General features: G+C 41.6%; 1 protein-coding gene across 3 annotated transcripts in view; it reads right to left on the bottom strand.

Annotated features, from left to right (window-relative positions):
* The window catches only part of KCTD1 (potassium channel tetramerization domain containing 1), a 101,823-nt gene extending 89,238 nt beyond the window's left edge, over positions 1 to 12,585 (bottom strand). Inside the window, exon 1 of one of the 3 annotated variants that reach the window (XM_032704820.1) lies at positions 12,555 to 12,585. Coding sequence is in view for 1 of the 3 variants with exons in the window: in XM_032704793.1 (XP_032560684.1) it covers positions 12,420 to 12,428 (9 nt within the window). In the remaining 2 variants the exon portion in view is untranslated. Of the gene's footprint in view, positions 1 to 12,419; positions 12,474 to 12,554 lie in introns of those variants that run through there. The other 2 variants (XM_032704793.1, XM_032704811.1) reach the window with 2 other exon arrangements.
* Positions 12,586 to 22,925: the final 10,340 nt, after the last annotated feature.

The following is a 22,925-nucleotide window of genomic DNA, read 5'->3' as shown; positions in this document are numbered from 1 at the left end:
CCCCTCCCTGATCCTGGGAAGCACTCCAGCAGAGGGAGAGGAGCCTGGCTGCATTATGGGAGGCCCCTCTCACTGCCCTCCAGGTCCTGGTGCTGCCTGGAGCCTCTGCAGCAAAGGAGCACCACAGTCTGACCCTTCCACTGCAGCTCTGCTCTTACATGACACAGAAAACAAGAGGTTTCAAGAGGTTTTTCATAACCTGAGAGTGTTTTCAGAGAACACAAAATATTTCCACTCATATCTGGCACTTTCTAATTTTGCCAATTTTGTTGGCAAAGCAACAAAATTAATGCCATCTTCCTCTTTATGTAAGTGTATTTGGGTCTCCAAGTATTTCAGAGTCTTGTTTTCCCCTGGGCTACTAAGGGGTGAGATAATTTTCACAATGTTTTTACCTCTGTATGTCCCAACCCATTGTTCTGACAATTCATCAAAGTATTCTACTGCCTTCGTTGCCAACTTTTCACTCTTCGTTCCTGCAGCACTTGCTTTCTTTTGTAAAACAGATGCTAGGGCAGAATTTTGCATCTCACCTCATGACTACTAGATTTTCTTAACAACATCTTCTGAGAAAACCTATCGACGACTTTCTGAGATTTCCTTTAAAATTTATATTAAATGGTTCTGCATAACCCACAGCTTCATCGAGATCTTCAAGATTTTTTTAGGAATTAAAATAGGCATGCTTCACTGTCACTGAATCAGTCATGCTTAGCATTAAGTAGATTGTATAACTTGCTAACTTGTATTTCAACCTTTCTTTCTTTTTCATTTGGCTGAGATGATCTTGATTTTAAAGTAAAATACATGCTGTGTTCCAGTGATTTGGTACAGCAGAATAGTCTATTTTTAAGGTAAACTTGCATGATTTTGTTAACAGCTATCAGCCTTGATTGATGCCATCTGCTCTGGGAGGTTTGTTATTTTAGCATGTCAATCATGGAGTTTCTCTTCTGATACCTCAGTGTTTGACAGGCACCCATCTATAGTAATTCAATAAAATATGTAGAGAGTGAATGTATTTTCAATCGATAAAGACTGATGAGAGGATATAATGCAGTCTCTATAATTGTATCTTGTAATTTTTAACTGCCCTTTGATCCAGCAAATCCACTAATTCTCTTTCAGGTATTTAAATTTTTCATTTGTTTGTAGAGATGTGTCTCTTTGCATTTGAAATTTCCTCTCAGTTCTCCCATTTTCCATCTCTCATTTTCCCTTGCCAATTTATGTTCCTTTCTTTTGGGTTAGCCAGGGCTAGATTTCCTTTTCCTGAAGGTTACCTGTTTGGTTCATCGTACTTTGTTTGTTTTTTCTTGTCTTCCTACTTCCTTTTTGGTTTCGGGGTATGCATACCTTCTGTGATGCAATTATGGTACGCTTAAGTAGTTCCATGTTGAGGGTAAAGATTGTAATGCCTTCAATTCTGACTCCTTTCATTCTCTGTACCTCTTTCCAACCCTCTCCTCCCTCCAAATCCAAGAAATTTAAAGGATTATATTTTAATTGCAGTGCAGTTTAAGTGTTATCTTGTTATTAGATTTCTATCTCCACCCTAGAAGGCTTTATATGATGTTTTGTGTTTCTTGTGTTTCACCAGGGTGGAGGAGTATTTGTATTAGCTTCTTTATTTAGGACTGGCCCAGACCCAAGTCTCTACACTTCTAGAAACTCCATGAAATGCAGTTGTGACAGAAACAAGTGGCAAATGCAATTTCAAACAAAGGTCCTGCCAAGGCGTTTTGAAGGGAAATGACAAATTCAGATTGGTCAGACCATTTGATGCTGGAGCATGCTTCAGTAAGTTCAAGGGCACTAGCAGGGTTTTGGAAAAAAGCTGGATGTGTTGTCAGGCTGCTGCTCTCTAGAAAGGGAGTTGCTTTGGTTTTTTTTACACCACGATCCTGTTTAACCATGTTTGCTAAACAAGAAACTGAGAAAAGAGTAAGAAAAATTCTGGTTTAAGACCAAGAGACACACATGCTTTGTTTTAGCATCTCCCTGCCATGATAGGACAAACTGCTTTAATCAGTTTCAAAATCCGTGCACAGCTCTGGAACCTAGAGGAAAAATTGAGGCATTTAAAGAAAAATGCCCAGAGCACTGAAAAGGGGGGAAACCACAGGATCAGGCAGGAAAGAAGCAACATCTTGCGTTCTGCTCACACACTGAAAGGAGGAGTATGATCCGTACAGAAAGTAAAAATTAGGAAAGGGTCAGGCAATGCTCTGAATATGAACTAATGGTTTGCATTTAGAGGCTGGCCATGAATGACACCAAATCACTGGACTGCAAAGATGCAACCAAATCCACACAGGTCCAGCTTAGAGTGGGAGATCTGCGAGTATTTCAAATCTGGATGCCTGATCCAGTCCCACTCCAGTTCTGCTTTGGCAAAGAATCTGCTTCCCTTCCCTGCAAGTCGGTGCAGCAGCCAGGTGGGAACTGTGCACCCTTCAAGCCACATCCCCAGTTAGGATGTCTGAGGAGCACAGTAGGCATGAGTGCCACCACACACAGCGGCTGTCACTTCAGAAAGAATGTGATCAACTTCAGCACGGTAGTATGGGGCCTATTTGGCTGTGGCTATGGGAGAAGTGTCCCTCCTAATGTATGTGCAGGGTTGACACCTCTACAGGAGAAGAAGAAGCAATCTCCAGTTTCATATTGAGCTCTCTGTGGCTGTGGCAGTAAGGCAACATTACATTCATTAGACTTCAGCTTTAAAAGGAGGTGTGTAGAAGAGAATAATAGCACCAACATACTTTTTAGGGCACGAAAAATGAAAAAGAATTTCTTATTTTTTTGAAACTGACCCTTGGCAGCCTGTTTAAAAGAGCTTGAAACTATCTGAATTACACAAGAAAAAAAAAAAAGAAAAACATGCCCACAAGGGCTGAAAAATCACTTCAGTAATAGATGACTTTTAACTTTACATCAGAAAATGTTTGGCAGGCATAATTTCAAAGTGTTAGGGAAATGTGTGTGATGACTGCTTGGGTGAAAGAGTAGATGTAGTCCACAGCGAGATTTATCAAATGTTCACATAAGCAATTGGAATCTGGCAGGGCCAGCAACCCATGGAGAAGGGCAAAGAGGACCACAGCTCTAAACTTTGAAAAGTTAATGAAGCCAACTGATTTCTCACAGAAAATTTTTCTTTGAGTGTGTTCATGTGTCATGGGAATGTTAGTGAGCAGAAGGCTCTGACAAAATGCCAGCTATGAGGCATAAGGGAAACAAAACACTCCAAGCCCCACCAAAGGCCAAACCACCCTTTTCCTTTTTTAAAGCTGCAAAGATTCTTGATGTCCCAACACCCCTGAGCATCCTTATATGTTATCCTTAATCACACAAACAAGCCTATTGACCTGACTGGGGTTATCAGGACAGTCTTCCAGGACTGGTTCCTTTTCAAAGAGACCAGAAAAGCACTGAACTTCCCAGGGCAGGAATATGTGCAGAGGCTTGAGCTCACCAGCAAAAGGAGCAGGCAGTGCTGTCTGGGGGATTTGTGAGAGCAGTAGCTGACTATCTGCTTACAAAAGGAAAGAAGGACATCAAGGCAAAAAAAGGAGCTACAGGGCTAGGGAAATAATAAGCAAACAAACAAAAAAACCTGACAGTTTCAATAAGAATGTAGTTTTCTTTAGTTTTATGCTACAAATATCTAAGCAGCTTGCTTTTGCTGTTCTGCTGGAGTAGCATCCTATCAAAGTGTATTCTTCCAGCACCTTTTGTTGCACAAGAAGTTTTAAAAAAGGTTTTATAGTTCAGGCACCTCAAAGATCTCTCCTCCCCGTGCTTGACACACGACTGTTTTGCAGCAAGCATTCACATTTGGGAAGGCGTTTGCTTGTGTGATCCCTTGGAGCGTGGGGCCATGACATCATGTACACCCAGCCTGAGTGCTGCAGACTCCTGTGTGCCAGAAACAACGTGGCACCAAATGACACACACAGACAGCAAGGTGCCCCAGACTTGATGCAGGTTTTTGGAGAGTGATAGAGGTGCTAGAAATATGTAACAGTCAGGCCTCGCTGCAAACGTCAGAGGAGGGAACCAGATGGGTGAGTCTTATGTTCCTTGTAAGAGTTTTGACAGGTTGTGGATAATTAGTACATTTAGACTGGAGATAAGCCAGGAATACCTTAGTCTTGATCCCACATGTGGGAAGTATGAGTGGGAGTAAGGGCTTCACAGCACCTCCCAGGAACAGGCTGTGTCCTACGTGTAAAAAGTCAGAATGTGATCATGTTTTTCACTTTCATCAGGACTGTGCAGACTTTCCAAGTCCCCAAGGATGCATGAAAGTCATGTGTCTGTTTGGCCCAAATTGTTTGTAACTCATACTTTCCATATGAAGTTCACCATAAAATAACAAAGAGAAATTACTTAATTGAATTTGTTTGGAACCTAATATCAGAGGAGTGTAACAAATAGAAAACAGTCAAGCACCATACAATCAGTTCAGGAGAACTTACAAATTTCAACACATATGCAGCTGCCTTGTGGAAAACAATCAAAACTACTACATTTATTATGGCTGTGCATATATAATAATTTCCATCCAGACGTGGAGAAACACTTCATATTTTGCTTGAGACTTTCCCATACTATTTTCTGGAACTAAAAGGGAAACTGTGGATCTCTGCAGCCAAGTGATTAGCCCAAGGTCATAGGGCAGGAGATCTGGAAGCAGAACTTTGGAGTCTCAGTGATGTACTTTAACCACAAGACCATCCTTCAGTCTCTTTCACGCTGATGACTTTGGAACTAGCTTTAAAAGATCCAGTGAGACGCAATGATGGAAGTGATAGATAGCTACACTAGGTAGCCAGAGGCAACAAAAATGATTAGAGACATGTGGGGGTATTTCTAAACAAAAAGATTAAGACCAGAACTATTTCATTTAGAAAGAAAACAAGTAAAAATGATAGAATTGAGGTATATAAAGTAATGAATGGTGTGAAGGAGAAATCAGATGCCCTTCATGAAACAAGAGGGCACCTAATGGAATTTAAAAAAGCATTAGCTTATAAATGGATAAAGATATCACTCTCCACTTTATCTCTCAGCAACTTGTGGAACTCTCAATTGCAGGACACTTATGTAAATACTTCAAGAACATTAAGGAAAAAAGGAAAGATTGTACATAGCCCGTAACAAATACAGAATTTTGAGCTAAAGAAAATACTTCTTCAAAGCTACATTTTTCCCCTGAAAGGACCACCTCTCTCCCTGAGAAAGAGCTAACTTTTTTATTCCTGATTGAGTCTCACCTGCTCGTGCAGAAGGCCCAGCAAAAACTACAACTGCTTTCTCATATGTCCCCAAAACAGGAATACTCCTGCCTACATATTTTTCAGGAAGTCTCTTCCTTGGAACAGCATTAACAGCCTTAGAAATTCAGTTTTCTGTTAGTGGCAAAAATCATGTCCTTGTTTTGCCTCCAGGAATCCCAAACTGTCTTTGAACCAGAAGCCACTGTAAGGAAAATCTGGAGGATATGGAAGGTTGCACTGTCTCGTTCTGTCCCTGAGCTCACATTTGTAGCCACCTTTCCCCCCCCCTTCCCTCTTTCTCCAGAGCCAAGCTGCAGATCCATGTAAGATTCCACCTTGATCTGGTCAATGACCATCTCTTGGATGTCTAGGGCAAAACCATTAGCCTTTTGTTTGTCTACACCAAATGGAGCCCTAATTGCCCAGCTTTCCCTTTTGACTCTCTTAGAGTCACTCCATTGGACTTTCACCAGCTTCCAAGGCTTTCTGTAACTTCCTTGCATCTCTGAGCTCCCTTTGATAACCAAGGTTTAAATTGTCCTCTGCCAATCTAGTCAGCCCTTTCCTCATTTTCTTCTGTAATGGTCTTCGTGCCTTCCCCCACAGCCATCAGCTGGAACAGCTGCCTTGATATCATCATAGGCCCCCTCCCATACAGATGTTAAGCCCTTCTAACCCCTTTCTTGCCATACCACTTAGAGAAGAACAGGCTGCTATAGACAAATGGTGTCAAATTTGCTTGTTGCTGACAAGCCAGGAATGTCTGTTTACCTTGAGTGAGTGGTCCTTAATCGCATGGATTATCTCTCTTCAGTGTTTAGAAAAGCTTTGGTGTAATGGGTACATAATGGGCTACAGAAATGATAACCATCTCTGAATTATACAGCGCTGGTCCCCTGTGCTGAACTGGATGGACCATCAATTTCTTCTAGGGCAATTTAACTAAACTTCTAGGTAAGCCTTGGCTTATTTAGAAAGCAGGACACCTTGGGGAGACCGGCATCGGTATTTTAGCTAGAGAACCCCATTTCATTCCTTCTCTAGGTCCTGGCAATCAGGGCACTCTTCTGTCCTTCCCTTGACAGCTTTGTGATCATGCCGATCACTCCCTTTGTTAACTGTGATATGCACCTCTTCCATCTAATGCCACAGCCAAGTTCAGTTCACAGAGCAAAATAAATATGTTTTAAGGCAAAGTGCTCTACCTTAGCAGCTCCTGGATACTGTTGGTTTCCAACAGTTATTTGGAGTTATTCTCCATTCCTCTCCTCTCTTTCCCCTGGCAACACTGATAGCAGGAGTTATTATTAATTAGTTGCTGAATACCTGCAATGCTCTGCTACAGCAAGAGAGATGGTGCTGCCCCACCAGGATTTATAAGATGGGCATACAAGCAAACTAGCGTGCAGAAAGCTGGCTGGGTGACTGGATGATGGAGAGGATGTTTTTAAGTTAATGTTTTAAGAAGGTGAGAAAAAAAGGGAAAAGGGCTCTTTGCTCAGGTTTCTTTACTAAATTTCTCCTCTCCTTCTTATAGAGTGTGTTGAAAATAAAGTGAATGCCACTAGATAAAATATTAGGAAACCTGTAAGTGTTAATGGTCTAACTTGGAAAAAATTAAGAACTATAGAAAGAGAAATAATTTTGCAGCTAGAACTGAGAAGAAATTAAGGATCCTATCTAAAGGCCAAATCAGAAATTCCTCCCACTGACAAAACTTATGCAAAATTTTCACTGCTCATAGAAGCAGACAATGACTGAGGATTTTTTTTCTGTGAAAAATTCAGGTTTTTTTTAAAAATTTTCTATCAGATGGTCTTTGTCAAATTTCTATCTAATGAACATTCAAAATAAATAGTGGTTTTCAGGTATGGAAATTGCTTCTTGACCAATTATTTATATATATATTAAAAAGTGTATTTTCTTTAAAAAAGCTAAACCTTTTCTCCACTGACAAAAAATGTTGATGAAAAAACGTGGTCGACTGTAGCCTATTGGCCACAACTAATGTCACTGAGGTACCAGCAGTGCTTTTCTTGTAAATATTCTCCAAGTAGGCCAGGTTTTAAAGACATGTGCAAAGCAGAGTAGTACCAAATTTAAGGTCTCACTTTCAAGACTGAATCTTCCAGATAATGTTTCTTAGAAACTATTGTCAAAAGACAGACCTTCCATTCCCCAGTCGTCTTTCTAGCTGCAGCTCCAGCTTAACCTCACCCTTCTCAAAGATGAATGCTTGGTGATGCACACTGTGCTTTAGATTATGTTTCATTTGTGCTTTACGCAGAAGTGTTAACATTTCCTCATGTCTGCTGGGGATACCTCTCCTGAGACAACCTCCCATCATTTCTGCCTCACCAAAAGACAACGCGGCTTCACAGTTCTTCTGTGAGAACTAAAAATTGACAGGCGAGGTCTGGCAAAACCTACTACAGCAGTAGGAGACAGTTTCGTTCCCTTACCAGCTGCCTGCTTGGTAGAGGCAACCACAGTCAGAGTCAGAAGTGGGGTGCACGCACCTAAGCCTGCATACTACCAGTTACAGCCCTGCATGTTAGCTGTCCTGCAAATCATCCTGAATTACACCAGTGAAAATAAGGGAAAACCTATACATGCCTGTACTGAACCTGAGGTCTGAGGCAGAACTGAGTCATAAATGCTGGCTGAGGGGGAACAACCACAGCTGTAAAGATCTTGTTTGAGAATGAGAAGCAGAAAGAGCCATTAATCTGTATGAGACAGAACTCATTTCCCTATCATCGTGGAGCAACCCTGCTGTGGAGTGTTACGTTTTGTTTTTCTTAAGACTGTTCTTTATTCATGAGCGAACTGGGCAAGGAAGACCAGTTGAGTAAAAGCCACTAAATAATTTGTCGGGATGAGTTGTCCTTTGCCCCAACAGGCACTCCTAAGCTTTGTATCCCTCACCCGTAGAGTTGGGCTACATACAAACCACCTGCAAAGCCGCCTTTGCGCTAACCTGCCAACCACATCAAACCGTAACTTCCGTCGCCAGTGGGGGTAGGCAGCGAGAAGAGGAGCTATCAGGAAAAGGTTATCAGGTGAGCCATTCATTTCATAAGCAGGGGCTTACAACCACTGAACGTTCTACAGCATCAGCTTTGGTTCAGTTGGATATGGGATGTTGTTTATTTGATTTCTGGATTAAAAGCATGATTTAAAATACACATGAGAGAACCCGGGATTATTAAAGCTACAACATACTTCATCAATGTGGAATGTGCTAATGGCTTGCACATACGTTAAGGGTTTTTTTGAAGGTGTTATCAGCTAGGGACATAGTAGCTACTCCCTTCGCCCACCTATAGACATTCTCTAAACATATATATTCAATTTAATTTACCAGAGAAGTAGAGAAAGAAGAGACAGCTCTGCCTGCACAAGTAGAAAAGATGGACAAAATAAAAATGAAGATGTGCATTTAATATTTGTCTCCTTCTAACATCAAACTTTTTTCTTAAAAGAAAAGAAATTGTATTCTGTGGAAAGTGGGACAACAGAAATCTGTATTTTAACACAGAAAGGCTAATTAATTCTTTGTGAAACAACACAGAAGTCAGTGGCACTATACCAGAGATGAATTTTACCCAGGCTGTAAAAAGAAAACATAAGTGCAACACAGACCAACAGAAAAGATCCCATTTAGAGTAAGAATTATGTTTCTGTCAGAAAAAAAACAACTAACTAAATTTATTTCCTGGAAGGAGATCCAACTTGGCTCTGCTGCAACAGTGTAAAAGGATCCAAAATAAGTAACAGCAGGCATCTCTGCTAAAATTTGCTTCTGATCACATTATTTTTTCTCTAGTAGCAGAGAAGAGCTGAACACATATTGGAAGTGAGGTACAGTAGTTTATTGCACGGAACATGAGAAAGAGGGCTAAAGCTCTGCCATTTAAAATTCTGCTCAGCCAGGGAGTCAGTACCTGGTCTTGAACAAACCACATGCACTTTCTGGGGTTAATTCCCACCTAAATGCTTTCTATTTCAGGCATATAACCTCAAACTGGAGGGGGCGGAATAGTCTTAATTACAACCATGTTTTGTATCTGCTTCCCCACACATTAACATGTGAGGTCAGACCTTCACTGCAGAGATGTTAGCAACACTGAGGAGCTATCAGTTCCCTGAAGTACCAGTACCTTACAAAATCCAACTGATGAGTAGTTACACAAAAGCAGGAACTTTATATTAAGCTGTAGTGGTGGCAGTCTGTATATACCAGCACACATTAATAAATGAAGAGTAAAGCACCATAATCACAATCTGTGCATCTGTGTCTGCTTTATGGTATCCTGAAAATGTTTCTAAAGTAGTTGGAATACAGAAAGCAAAAATTATCATTCCTTTCCAGCTGGTCTCATGTGAAATGCTATCTGACTGTGACTGGCAGATTTGGTATTTTGTTAATTGTGAGAGACCCCACTTTGAATAATGTACAAACATTTGTTATGATCAGTGAATATTTCCTTTCACATCGCATTTTCTCCATACATAAACTTATCCTAATCCAATAAAAAGCCTATGTGAGCAAGACTTCTCCATGCAGCCTTTTCTCTACATGGGTGAAAGACTGGCTCTTTTTACTACACAATGTTCATGCAATTTTTCATTTCTGCCTGAGATCTGCAATGAATGGAAGTCTTCATGCAAAATCATTTGTTCTCAGGGTGTTCCAAACCCAAGGTTTCATTCAGAGACATCTAGTAAGATGCATTTCTCAGAAACCAGTAACAAGGCACTAGACATGAGGAAATTGTTAATTAAAAAGAAATACCAAACCCCAACCAGGGAACTATGCTGATGTGACAAATGAAATTGGTATGGGGAAAAAAAAGAATAATCAAAAGCCAACAGAGTCCTAAAGTTTCACAGCAATTTGTCTTTTAAAAATTAGATGTACACCAAATTTACATTAAGTCAGTGTTTCTAAGGGACAGAGCAACACATAAGGTCCAAACATGACTTAAATCCAGAAGAATTCCACTGAAATCAATGGTTATAGCAGTGCAAATCAGCAAGAGATCTAAATCTGTCCTAGCTGATTCCAGATCTATCTTTTATTTGCTATATGGCTTCAGGCAAGTCAGTGACCTTCTTTTTATTTCTCAGTTTCTCCATCCGTAAAATGGTGATAATATTGCTTGTAATACATGAAGACTGGGGGGACTAGTTAGCTCCCTAACATGGTCTGGATATGGAAATTCCTGAGGATCAATCATTTTTAGTCACCTCCATGACCTTTATTGACTCTTTATAATCTTAATACTTAGTTTTTCCTTGCTTGCGTGTTTCTCTTTTAACAACCACAAGCCATAGCCTGGAATCCTTATTCAAGTTTTATGCTGTTTACTTCTGTGGCAGGATTCACATGAGAAAACCGAGTACGAGATTTGGAACTTGGCCCCAACAACAACAAACTGTGAGGATATTTCAAACAAAACTCATAAATTACTGCATGAAATTAATCACATTTACATTATTTTAATAGCACAGCTTATTAACTGACCCACCGATGCCCAAAAAACAAGGGCACAAACAAAAAAGTCGCAAATCTTTCTTCACCCTTATTTGAATAATGTACGCTGCGCTGGCATTTCAAGAACAGTCGATTTTGTTCACACAGGTCAAATGGGGAAAAATAAATAATAAAGAACAACCCAACCTGAAAACACCCTAACGTCTGACAGCTCTGAGAGGGACCTCTAGTGTGTGCTAGAACATTTTGTGTTGTGCTTCGGGTGCAATTAATACACCAAAATCACCGCAGTCATTCTGAATAGGCGAGGGTAAATTTCGTCAAGCGCCTCCGACCCGTGGGGCCTGCATCCTTCCGCGGGCCGAGCATCCTTCCGCGGGCGCTGCCGAACCCAACCCTCAACTATTAAACTGACACTTTTTTTCTTTCTTTCTTTTTCTTTCTTTCTTTCTTCTTTTTCCCCTGGCCTCGGCGTGCGCAAGGAACCAACTTCCCTGGGTCATCCCGGAGTTTCCCCACTCCGCACGCCCGCAGCGCCCAGCCCCCTTCCACGGCCCCCGGCTCCCGGCTCCGGCCGCTCGGGGGAGGATGGAGCTGGAAAGTTGCCTTTCCTCCGGGCTCGTGGCTGGGAACAACAATAACTCGAGCCGCCAGCCCCAGAGCCCGCCCGGTGCTGCCCCCTCCCCGCACACCGGGCGATGCCCGCGGCGCCCCGGGCGATGCTGCCCCTTCCCTTCTCTCCCGCGCCGGGAGGAGCCGCGGTCCCTCGGCAGCCCCCGCCGCTCAGGAGAGAGAGAGAGAGGGGAGCGTTTCGCCCATCTTTAATTCTCTCGAGCAGTCCGAGCACGCTCGGTGCCCGTGGGGCACGCTCACATAAACTTGTACCGCGCTGATTGGAAACAGGCGGCGGGCGGCTTTTTTTTTTTTTCTTTCCCCCCCCCCTTTTTTTTTTTTTTTTTTTTTTTTTTGGTTTTTCAGCCAGTCGACCCGGCTCCCTCTCCCAGGCCGGCGTCGGACAGCGGGGCCGGGCAGCGCAGTTGGTCCCGAGGGGCCCCCGCGGGCCGCGTGCGGAGGGAAGGACCGTGGGGCCGCCTTTCCCTTTTCCCTCCGCCGCCCCGGCAGCAAAGGGCGCCGCGGGGCGCTCCGGAGGGGCCGCGGCCATGGGGGGAAGGTGCCTCCCGCTCTCGCTCTCCCCCACACAGGAGACACACACAGACACAATGGCGGCCCCCTCCTGCAGCCCGCCGGAGAACAATGCCGGCCGCGCACCCCCGCGCGGAAACACACGCCTTTGAATTAAACGCACCCCTCCGCCCGCCCCGCACACGCCGCCGCCTGAGTCCCCCTCGCAGCGGCGAGGGGAGGAAAGTAGGCGCCCCCCGCCCGCCGCGCAGCCCCCTCCCTCGCTCGCTCGCTCCCTCCTTCCCTAGCTCCCCCCTTCCCTCCCTGCCCGCTCCCGCCCGCCTCCCCGCGGCGCTGCGCGGGGGTTGCGCGGGGGAGCGCGGCGGGCGAGGCGGCCGCGCCGCGTCCCCGCGCGGGGAGCGAGCGCCCGGCACATGCGTGGAAGCGAGAGCGGCGCCCGAGTCCCTCCGCACCCTCCGCTGCAAACAACAACAATCCCGAGCAGCCCTTACCTGGAACATCGGAGCCGACAGTGTCCCTCTCTCTCTCTCTCTCTTTTTTTTTTTTTTTTTAATTTCCCCCCCCTCCTTTTTTTTTTCCCCCCCCCCCCCCCCTTTCGTTCTCCCCTTCACCCCCTCCCAACTCACACTTCCGATATTTCTCTCTCCCGGCAGCGGTCTGCTCTCCTCGCTACACCAGAGAGAAATGCAATAGCTTGGCTAAGGTAGACAGAGCAAAATACAGAGAATAGTTGCTCCAGGGCTTTGAAACCCCTCAAGGCAAGGATCAGGATACAATTAGCTCATGTCTCTACCTCCAGTCTGAATCAATCTCCGAAATAAAAGTTAAATTAAATTAACTGATCACACGGGCATAAAATTGATCTCCTTCGAAACGTGCATATAGAAAGATATATAGATATATAGATATATATATCGAGTGTATTTTTTTTCGGATTTTTTGCTGGAAAAAACAGTCTCATTCCAGCCTCCAACTTGCTTTTTACTCTCCTCTTGCACAGAAAAGCTGATTTTAATCGTTGTGATTAGTTTTGATGTAACGTTTCCGCGGGCGATTTCTGCAAATGGATGGAGTGTTTCTTTGCCAGAAGAGGGAAAAGCAGCAGATGATGATAATTATAAGGATTGTTGGTTGTTTCTTTCTTTCTTTCTGTTTCTCTCTTTCTTTTTATTTGTATTTAGATCTGTCTCTTCACTTTCCCGAGTTGACCTGACATTGCCATTGCACTAAGGTCGCACAACTTGTTGATTAGGATCACCTCCCGTTTTGATCGAGGGATATGGGATAATTTGGCAGTGGAGCAACACATTTTCTGTTCCCTTGGCTATATAACTTCCCAAATGACGTGTATAAAAATAAGCACATGGAGTCTGCTTTGCCCCAATCAAGTCTGAATCAATGCCTGGGGGTGATACACAAACTCATTTCAAATGTTCAACCATGCAGAATTGCAAAAAGATTGAAGGAGTTGCACTGCATTTTTTTATTTTTTATATATATATATATTATTTTTTTAAGCAGCAAAATTAAAAGAAAATAAATCTGTGTAAGCAAATCCAGGAGTTTACCACTTAAGTTCATGTAACATCGCTCCAAATACTACTAAGTTTCCTTCTCTAATTACCCAATTACAATGGAACCTTGTCTTTTTAATTTGCTTTACCCTGGAGTTTGCAGCTTTCTTCTCCTGAAGATAACAAACCCGGGGATAACCAGATAATTTACAAATCTTATTCTTGATCAGTTTTTCCTTATTCTACTTTTCTTCACCTCCCACTGTATATTGCTTTGTTCAAAGCTACTGTGCATAGAAGCCGTATTAATTTGTTGTTGTTGTTGTTGTTGTTGTTGTTGTTGTTGTTGTTAGAGTGGACTCTTTTGTCATAAACCCACGGGTCACCTCCCATTAGTGTCACATCCCCGCCGTATACTTTTGTGAAACGGTATGTTTCTAAGCACTTCACAGTCCATTAATTCAGGGACTTTGATGACATTTCTTAGGAGAAAGACCAGGCAGCGAGGCCAAAACTACCCAATAAAGCCCCTGAATAGAACCAGACGTGTCCAGAGAATATCTGCAATTAGCTTTTTATGGTATGTTTTTGGTATTTTAAAGAAAGTAATGCAAAATATAACAATCGCCTTTTTCTCCTAAGGCAGCTGCTGCAGCCTAAGGAATGACTAATTCTCTTGCTTGAAAACACATCCAACCCAGTACATTCTTTTTGTCTTTCCTCTTCTATTTAAGTGATAAGCCTAATAACGTGGTAGAACTTCTCACATAGGAATCACACCATTTACGAATGCTTTGTCATTCTGTTATACGAGAACAAATAGGTTAATTAACCAAGAATGGCTGACAGAAATTAAAAGGAAAAAGTAAGTAATCACACACTTACATGCCCCAAGAAACAGTCAACGTGGTTTGGTCTTCAAATTTTATTTTTAATATTCTTCCAAAAACTAGTAGCACGCAAGAGGAAAACCATATATGCCTTCCCCAACCGGGTTTGTGTGAAACAGGATCATTGCAACCCTTACTAATGTTATGCAGCTTGGGCACAGTCATTTTAAACTACTTAGAGCTGGTTTAACAACTTAAAGATTCTCATGGTTTGTCAGTTCCAACACAGTAAAGAAAATTCTGTTTTCCACCCAGACGAAATAAAGAATTTGCAAAGTTCAGTACACCTGTATCTTGACCTAACTTTATTTCTGTCTTATAATGTGTCACCACAAAAAAATTTTTTTATGGCTCTGTGTATGTGACTTTTAAATGCTTCAGTGCTCTTCTCTTTCTAATAAATAAATAAAGCCATGCCAGCAGCCTGGCACTCATTAGCAACCTGCATAATACAGAGAAAAATAATCAGTGAAGGAACAAATTTTAATTTCAAACTAGCAAATGACTATTATGGTGAACGGTGAAGAAAAACAGCAATGTAGTACCCTTGAAATATGTGAAAAACATCCTTGTACTGTTATTTTTACCTGTAGCAAAGAATTTATCAGATGATGTCAGCACTAGATAAGAAAATGTGTTTTTTCAGACACAGTAAAAAAAAAAAATATTATCTCAAGAAGGCTCGTTTGGTAAAACTTTCATCACCAAGTCAGAAAATCACGGTTGAAGTCTCACATCACATTCATCGGATAGGGCCAAGTGCCCACTGGGGTAGTTGCAAGCCCTTTTGGGTAGATATTTTTGCCTCCACTTGTCCACTGTTACATCAAGATAGTACTGCAGCCTGGTTCTTTCCTCTACAAGGGGGTCCAAAATATACAGACACATGAATAAAATCGAGGTTTTCTTAAAGAAGTCGGTGTTAACTGCTCCACTGGAGTACTATCTGCATCTCTTTTCACATGCAAAGTAAACATTTCCATAGTACTTCCCCAGAAGAGGAGAGGGACCCTGTCTTTGCTTATTCTTTCTTCCCACAGTCTGCAGTATCCTCAGCCTTCGCTGCCTAAACTCAGGCCTGATGTATTTTTTACATTGGTGGAGTTCACAAGATATCATGGCTGAGCTTCGCGAACGAAGATTTGGGAAGGCTTTATCCACATTTGTTACAGGCACGTTGGTGACTTATGAGGCCAATACGTGACAGACATATCCGGTTGCAAAAGGCACAACAGAAAGACTCCTTAGATGGTGTATTCCGCAAGACACGGTTCTTCCTGCGTTGCCTTTTCTCCTCGAGAGTGATCCTGCGTGTGTTCTCAAAGGCTTCCGCAGCGTTATAGATGCTGTGTCTCCAGGCCTCCCGATTTGAGGCCAGAGTGGACCAATTATGGTGATCAATAAGGCCAAGGCTGAGATGTTGTTTCAGGGAGTCCTTGAATCTTTTCTTCGGGGCTCCTCTCTTGCGGCAGCCAGTGGCAAGTTCACCATAGAGCAAGATCTTAGGGAGGCGGTGGTCCTTCATCCTGGAGACGTGAATTCACAAGATATAAATATAACCCATAGAGGCTGCCACATATATCTAAATAAGTTAGCAACGTTTACCTTTATTAACTGCTTGAAGGTAATTTGCATACAAAGGAGAACACATTAAATCAAAATCTGTTCCATTTTACTTGGAGTTATCTTTTTTTAAACAGGTTTATATAAACTACACCGTGTTTGTAGATTATGAATATTTTACTGATGCTGAATAGCAACCTTAATGAGCTCAAACTGAGCTCAATATTTGACTTCTGAATTTTTCCTCAAATCATCACCTGTTCATAATTAGCCTCTAGAAAACTATAGTAGCTTTTACGTATTATTGTCAATGTTACCAATTTGGAAAATTGCAGCTTTTGAAGAGGCAGGTTTTCCAACGGCTGCAGATGTGTCCACTTGCTAAAGGGCATTATTTCTGATTTAGCTGTAATCCTGTCTGGAAACAAGTACAGGGGCTCTTCTCAGGAAGCCCCCCATGTCAGCTTAACCTTTTAAATGTTCCCTTCTGCAGTCCATGAAATTCGTATGTACAGCAGTCTTGTTTCAAAAATATGAAGAAGAGCAGCTCTGTGTGGAAATAAAAAGCTAGCAACAGTTGCCTATATTTTGTCAGTGGCTCTTTTTTTCTTCTAGAAAAATAGAAAGGATTTTACATTGCATTTGAAGGGGGAGATTTATGAACACAGTTTCTCCAGATTTGTTTTCCCCAAGGAATGTTAAAAAGAATGTATTTTTTCTTTATTACCAGTAACATTTTGATGCAGTATTTGAAGAAATAGATTTTGTTATTTAACTGTGAAATGGATTGAACAGTGTGAACCATACCAAACAGTGAAGTAGCCTAAACAACAGCATCCCTTCTGCATTTGTGAGAATAACAGGGAATCAGCTCTGCTATAGGAAGGCAGCTTAGGCAGCAGCAGGTGCTTCTACCCCGTTTCTAAGTAGTCCTCATGTACTGTTTGCACTTATGTCCTTTTGCTGTTAGTTAACAAAAAAAAAGCAAAAAGAAAAAAACTGAACAAAACTATTTCCACATCCTACTATAATTCCTGGTTGTGTGGTTGTCCCTGTGTTAGGCAATGCAAATGCATACAGAAACAGGAGTGATGGATTTCCCTGTGCATCTCTTAGCTCTGGCCTCAGATGCCCAGATATGACAGTTGTGCCTACTAGTCACTGTAAGAGGAGGTGATGTCTCTATTTGCATCACAGCACCAAAATCTCTTGTACTCCAAGCTCATTCAGTTGCCTGCTTCAGAGAGTAACACCAGAGTCTGAGCAGCTATTTTAAGGAGAAACACCATCACCAGAGTGGGACATGAAACTCATTTATGTAATTTCATCATTGGTATGAAAACTCTCAGAGTGAACTCCCTTCTCTAGAAACATAAATTTTTTATGTATGGAAATCTCCTGGGAGTTTCTTGCTCCCTTGTGAAGCTATGGATAATCTTACAGGCTGTATAGGTAGTCAAGGGATCACAGAGTACTTTTACAGAAAGCCTCTCCAGGTTTTTGGGGCTCTTCTGTGGGTGTCTTTCAGAAGCCTTTAGCACTCCTAAATCCCTCTGCCAGCGATGGGGGCTAGGGATGCTAAGATCTCTAAGAAATCATGACACTTGTGGATAGGTTAAAAAGGTTAGAATATTGCCTTTGAGCATGTAGGATTGAAAATGTGAACTCTGGTGTCATTGCCTCCTAATGTGCATATGCATTTATAATGAACTTCAGGAAATTCTCTGCATTTCTCTGATGTTCTCTGCTTTTCTCTTCCCTCCACAGTTACTCTTTCCCCTGAGAAGCAGCTCTTCTGCTTGCTTGGTGATTGCAGAGACTTCCCAGGGGGCACAAATGGCTTTGTTTCCTGCCTTCAGACATTTCTGTACAGAAAACCTGTCTTTGCTGCAAAATAGGTGAGAAAGGACCCCTTCTGTACAACCAGTGAGGGCAGAGGCAAGTCAGAGTTAATTTCTGCTCCTACTGCCTTTTATTTTGACTGGATTTCTCCAGTGCACATTAGAAACCTCTCTCCTCTCTCCAAGCCAGATGTTTTATTCAGATTAGTCAATACAAAAGGATTAATGCACTCTTATGGTCACAGTAAGCTTTTCTGGGCTGGATCATGTGAAATACCAGAAGAGTTGAATATGGAAGGAACTTCAGTTGGTCTAAGCATTCCGATAGAGCATGCAGAATTCGGGGCATAACTGATAATGTATCTCATCGGATTGTACAAATTGCTCTAAGATCGTTCCGATTTAACCACTCAACTCATTCTAATTAAAGACTACACTGAGGAAAAGTGGATGAAGTGTGCTTGTGTGTGTGTGTGTGTATGTTGGGGGAGAAGGGAGATCGATGTGGAGAAAAATAAATGTTTGATCAACTTGGTTTTCTCATTTTATATTTCAGTAGTCTATAACAGAAAACGTGGTTTCTAGAGGTAATATAATCTGCCTCATTCCCAGTTCATCTAGTCCAGAAACACTCGGTTTTACTTCATGGTCCTATTGCCCAAGCCAAAGCTGCTTATGAGAAGCCCTATAATACAAGAGAAGTACCTTCAGGGCACCACAGAAATTTATGTTAGTGTATCTCTTTGTGCATCCTTTGGGTGTCAGAATCTCTCCGCATTCCTACGTATAAAAATGATTCCCTGAGCACACCTATATACACAGAGACAATGAACAGAAGTATTTGGTGTTGTTAAATAATAAACCACCAGGAATCTTCCCTCCTGGATTTTTAACATTAAAACTACTATTCTCAGAAGTGTTACTCAACCGTACCATGAGATTTTAGAAAGAAAATTGACATTGATGTTACAGCACTCTCTTTCAATAGAGATGTATTTCTAACCACACTCCTTCAGAAAATGTGTGATATCAGCATCATATGGCAATACATCGAGATTGTTATTTGAAGTATGAATTTCTACCCAATAAACCATCCTTTTGAACCGAGGAAATATTTCAGAGGGATACATAATACATCTTCAGGAGAAACTCAGGCTGTGAAATCTGTGTTTGTGTCTGTGTTTTGAATAGCCCAAAGTCTACGAATGCATATATTGGTCTGTAGCTGATCTGGATAAAGAGAGGGGCAGATCACAGAATTTGAACAGGGCTGCTACTTCATCCACCCTTCAGAAACAGTATGTTCCAAGGTTTTAGACTTACAGATACTGATTGTAATGAGTGATCTGCAGATTTGAGAACGAGACTAATTTTCTAGACTCATTGTAGAGCAAGTACATCTTGTCAAAAGGATATTTGAAGGAGATACCTTCTGCTAAAGAAGCAGCAACTGTCTGAAACAATCCCTTTCCAAAACAAAAGCGTGTTACAATTTGTACTATATTTCTGTGTGACAGAGATTACCTGATGCTTTCAACACTATACATGAGCTTTGAAAAACTGGTGTTGCTAGCATTCTCTTGTTCTTTCTTTGTAGAAACTGGAATACATGGAAAGCAGTGGTACTTGTCAGTTTAGAATAATTTGGAGAAATCCACTTTTAAATCAATAATATTTTTCTCCCAGCCACTTCCTGAAAAGCAGCAGTTTTTCACCTCATACCGATTTTACATCATTGTCATTTCCTAGGTTTGCAGGGAGTTGTAGGAGCTGGGCTACTCTGGTCATACTTGATGGATGAGTTTATGCAAGGGAGGAAAGGTGCATAAATGTTAAGGTACTACGTGTTTTCTTCTTGGTTCCATATATAGTATATATATCCCAGCTGTAATTTTTAGTAATGTTTTAGTAAGATCCCAGTACCTTTTTTTTTTTACATAAGAAACCTGTAGACACTGGGTAGTGATAGAAAACAGTAATTTTTTGGGTAATGATAGCAGTTCAGGGGTATGAACCTTGTGGCCTCATCGCAATCCTTATTTCTTAATTTCTTGGTCAAAAATGGTGGCTTACCAGAAGCTTGTTGATATTTTAATCCATGCCCTGCTGGTCCTGTCACAGCTGCTAGGGGGACATGAAGAGACCTACAAGTTAAAGAGGATTTTAGTTGACTGCTTGTGAAAATAAACACAGTCATCTCCTAAGGCAGAGGCTGAAAATGTCTGCCAGGGAAAAACACTCATCTGGCAAAACTCTCCCTCTCATGCCACAGTCACTGAAAATTGCTGTGCTAGTTCATGCAAAGGCAATAGTGCTATTCATACCTCCAGGCAACCTTTCTCCATCCTGACCAGTGAAGACAGATGTTGAGAGAAGTCTCTCCTGCTAGACCATTCTGAGTTTTGTTGTGATATTTCTCCCAGTCTTCAGTCTTCTTGTGAGCAACAAAACTATGGAATATACATAGTAAAGGGGAGATCCTAGAAAAGAAAGGACATGATGATCACCAAATATAAATCCAAAGACAGTTCAAGGAAAGTAGCATAAAAGAGGCAACTAACAAGTAAGCACACATCAGCAAGGAAACATTGCTGCCAAGGCCACATCTGTGTTATGAACCCCTGACAGATACAAATAGCAAACAGAGCTGGCAAAGAGTCAGTGGCTTGATGTCACTGGCATAGTTGCTGGTGCAAAGAAAGGAGTAGGGCTTACATCAAGGCAGTAGACAGCATTCTCCTCTTGCTGTAACTACAATACCTGTGTGCACAAAAAGCTACTCCAAAGTGAAAAATGACTACTGCGGATTCATTCACACTGGCGAAGCTGGCTTATCCCTCTGTATCCCACCCTTCTCTTCCCTGGGAGAAAATGCTGCTAATGCAGCAGAAGCCACTTTGACTCTTATGACATTGGTCAACAGAGAAAAGCAGTTTCTAAAATGATCAGGAAAGGTCACAAATGTTGAGAAAGTATTCCTTTGCCTTTGCCTAGTGATTTTCTGCCGCTTTTGAACGGCTTGGCCATGATATTATCTCTTTTGATTTCTATCTTAGTTTTAAAGAATTTTGTTCTCACTTTGCCTTTTTAATTCAATGGGCAGCTAAACCACCCACACTGATGCTTAGGAGTGATCCTCAGTTATTTCCCTGTGCTATCATACAGATAGACATGAAAACATACTGGTTGTGACTGTGCAGTAAATTCAAGCCAAACTTAAATCAAAGTAAAAGCAATGAGGTCACAGACAAACCCTGCCAATGTTTATTCCCCTATACTCATCCAAGATAAATTTAATTTGATCATCAGTCATCCCCAAATTCTGGATACACCAACGCTTTCCAATTAATCTCAGGCTTCTCATAGTCCTGTTCAACTGCACGGGACAATGAGTACCATCAGCAAGTGTCACTCACTCATTGTTTATTTTCCTCTCAAATTTCACTAGTGCAAACACTTCGGGAGAGAGGTTTCAGTGTCCTCTTCAGGAGCACCCCATTCTCCTTCTTTCTCAGCAGCAGCCACGCCCAAAACCTGAAGGCTGTCAAACACCTCTGGGCATGTCCTAGGATCCTTTAATAGTTGGGGGGGGGAGTTGGTGTGTGCAGCCTTTTTCAGGAACAAGCTGAACTAAACTAGATGGAGCCTGTGATAAGGCTGGGTTGATTTTTCTTCTGGTATTTATTTTCTGTAGCACGCCTTAGAATTTATTGGTCATGACTTCCCAAGAAGCTGAGTATGCCTGCTTCCCTGGGAGAACTGGGTCAATACTCTTTCACCTGCTTTACAAACATTGACTAGTTAATCCATGCAGTACCCCTCAAGATAGGAAAACGAGGCAGAGAGATTATATGACTTGCCCAAAGCCATAGAAGGAATAAGTGTCAGGCATATTATGAACAGGGCATATAGATCAAAGGAAGTACAATGAGAACTCAGGAGTTCCTGTCTCCCAGTCTGCTTTTTACAACAGAGAACAACACTACTTTTCTACTGTATAGCATTTACAGGATTTTTTTGTAAGGGATCTTGTCAAAAGCTTGAAGGAAATCCAAATAAATCATCTTAACTCTACAATATTGGTGCAGATGACTTACGTTAGTGAAAGGAACTTGCATGCTTGCCAGATTTCAAGGAGAAATTATGTTGTAAGATCACAAAGGCACAATCTCTTTCTGAAATAAAGTTGATACAATAACTTCCCTCTATAGTCTTAGCTATACAGCTGCAGGATTTCTTTTTGTGTATGTGTTTTAAATCTTCTATTCTTAACTAATTTTGTTGCAAAACTTTACTAACTGAAAAATTTAAGTTGCAAACTTCCTTGTAATGAATTCTTGGCTTTTTTGTATCATATCACTTCAGGGAATAAGGAACTTACAGATAGATGTGTACCACACACCACCCTTCTGGATTTTTCAGAGAGTTACTTGTTGTACTTCAGTGGTTTGTATACCCAAGAAAAAATAATTTTCCTGACAACTGTACTCCTTGTCAAACTGAAGTCAATAACAATGCTCCTAGAGATTTAAATACCCCAGATTTGTACTTCTCATTTCTATTTTGATCTCTAAATTAATTTTACTGTGGGGATCATATCACAGATCCAAAGTGTAAGCTTGTGGAAACAAACATACTGAAATCTCATATTACTTTTAATACTGGAAATAAATATGTTATGTTACCATTTTTTTGAGGTCTTAAACATTACTTGGCTTTACAAGAACTCCTTTACAGGAGCAGTAGTACTGAATACTCTTCTGTGTACATCTGTATGCATATATAAACACCTATCTGTCTGTGAGCAGTAGAGTCAAAGGTGTGCATAAACCCCTTGCTTCTGCACTTCCTAATTTTAAAATTATGAACTATACAATCAATGCTCTTTTCAGAATGGCTTTCTCCAACTGAGTTTCCTGAAATAATTTATTTTTTAAAGAAAACTGAGAAAATCAGAAAGACTGCTGGGTAGACTGTGGAGAGAATTGTAAACACCAGTTTAATGGTATTTGATTACTTTTTACTGTTTCTTTTTTGCCTGGAGATGCCAATCAGCTCCTCCTTTGAGATGTCTCACAATACTTGAGTATTGTGCTCAGTTTTGGGCCCCTCACTACAAGAAAGACTTTGAGATGCTGGAGCATGTCCAGAGAAGGGCAACAAAGCTGGTTTAGAGCACCAGCCTGATG

Source organism: Chiroxiphia lanceolata, chromosome 1 (genome assembly GCF_009829145.1).
Source record: "Chiroxiphia lanceolata isolate bChiLan1 chromosome 1, bChiLan1.pri, whole genome shotgun sequence".
NCBI classification, from domain to species: Eukaryota; Metazoa; Chordata; class Aves; order Passeriformes; family Pipridae; genus Chiroxiphia; species Chiroxiphia lanceolata.
The sequence above is the reverse complement of the archived record's forward strand: the minus strand, read 5'-3'. Positions and strand labels throughout refer to the sequence as shown.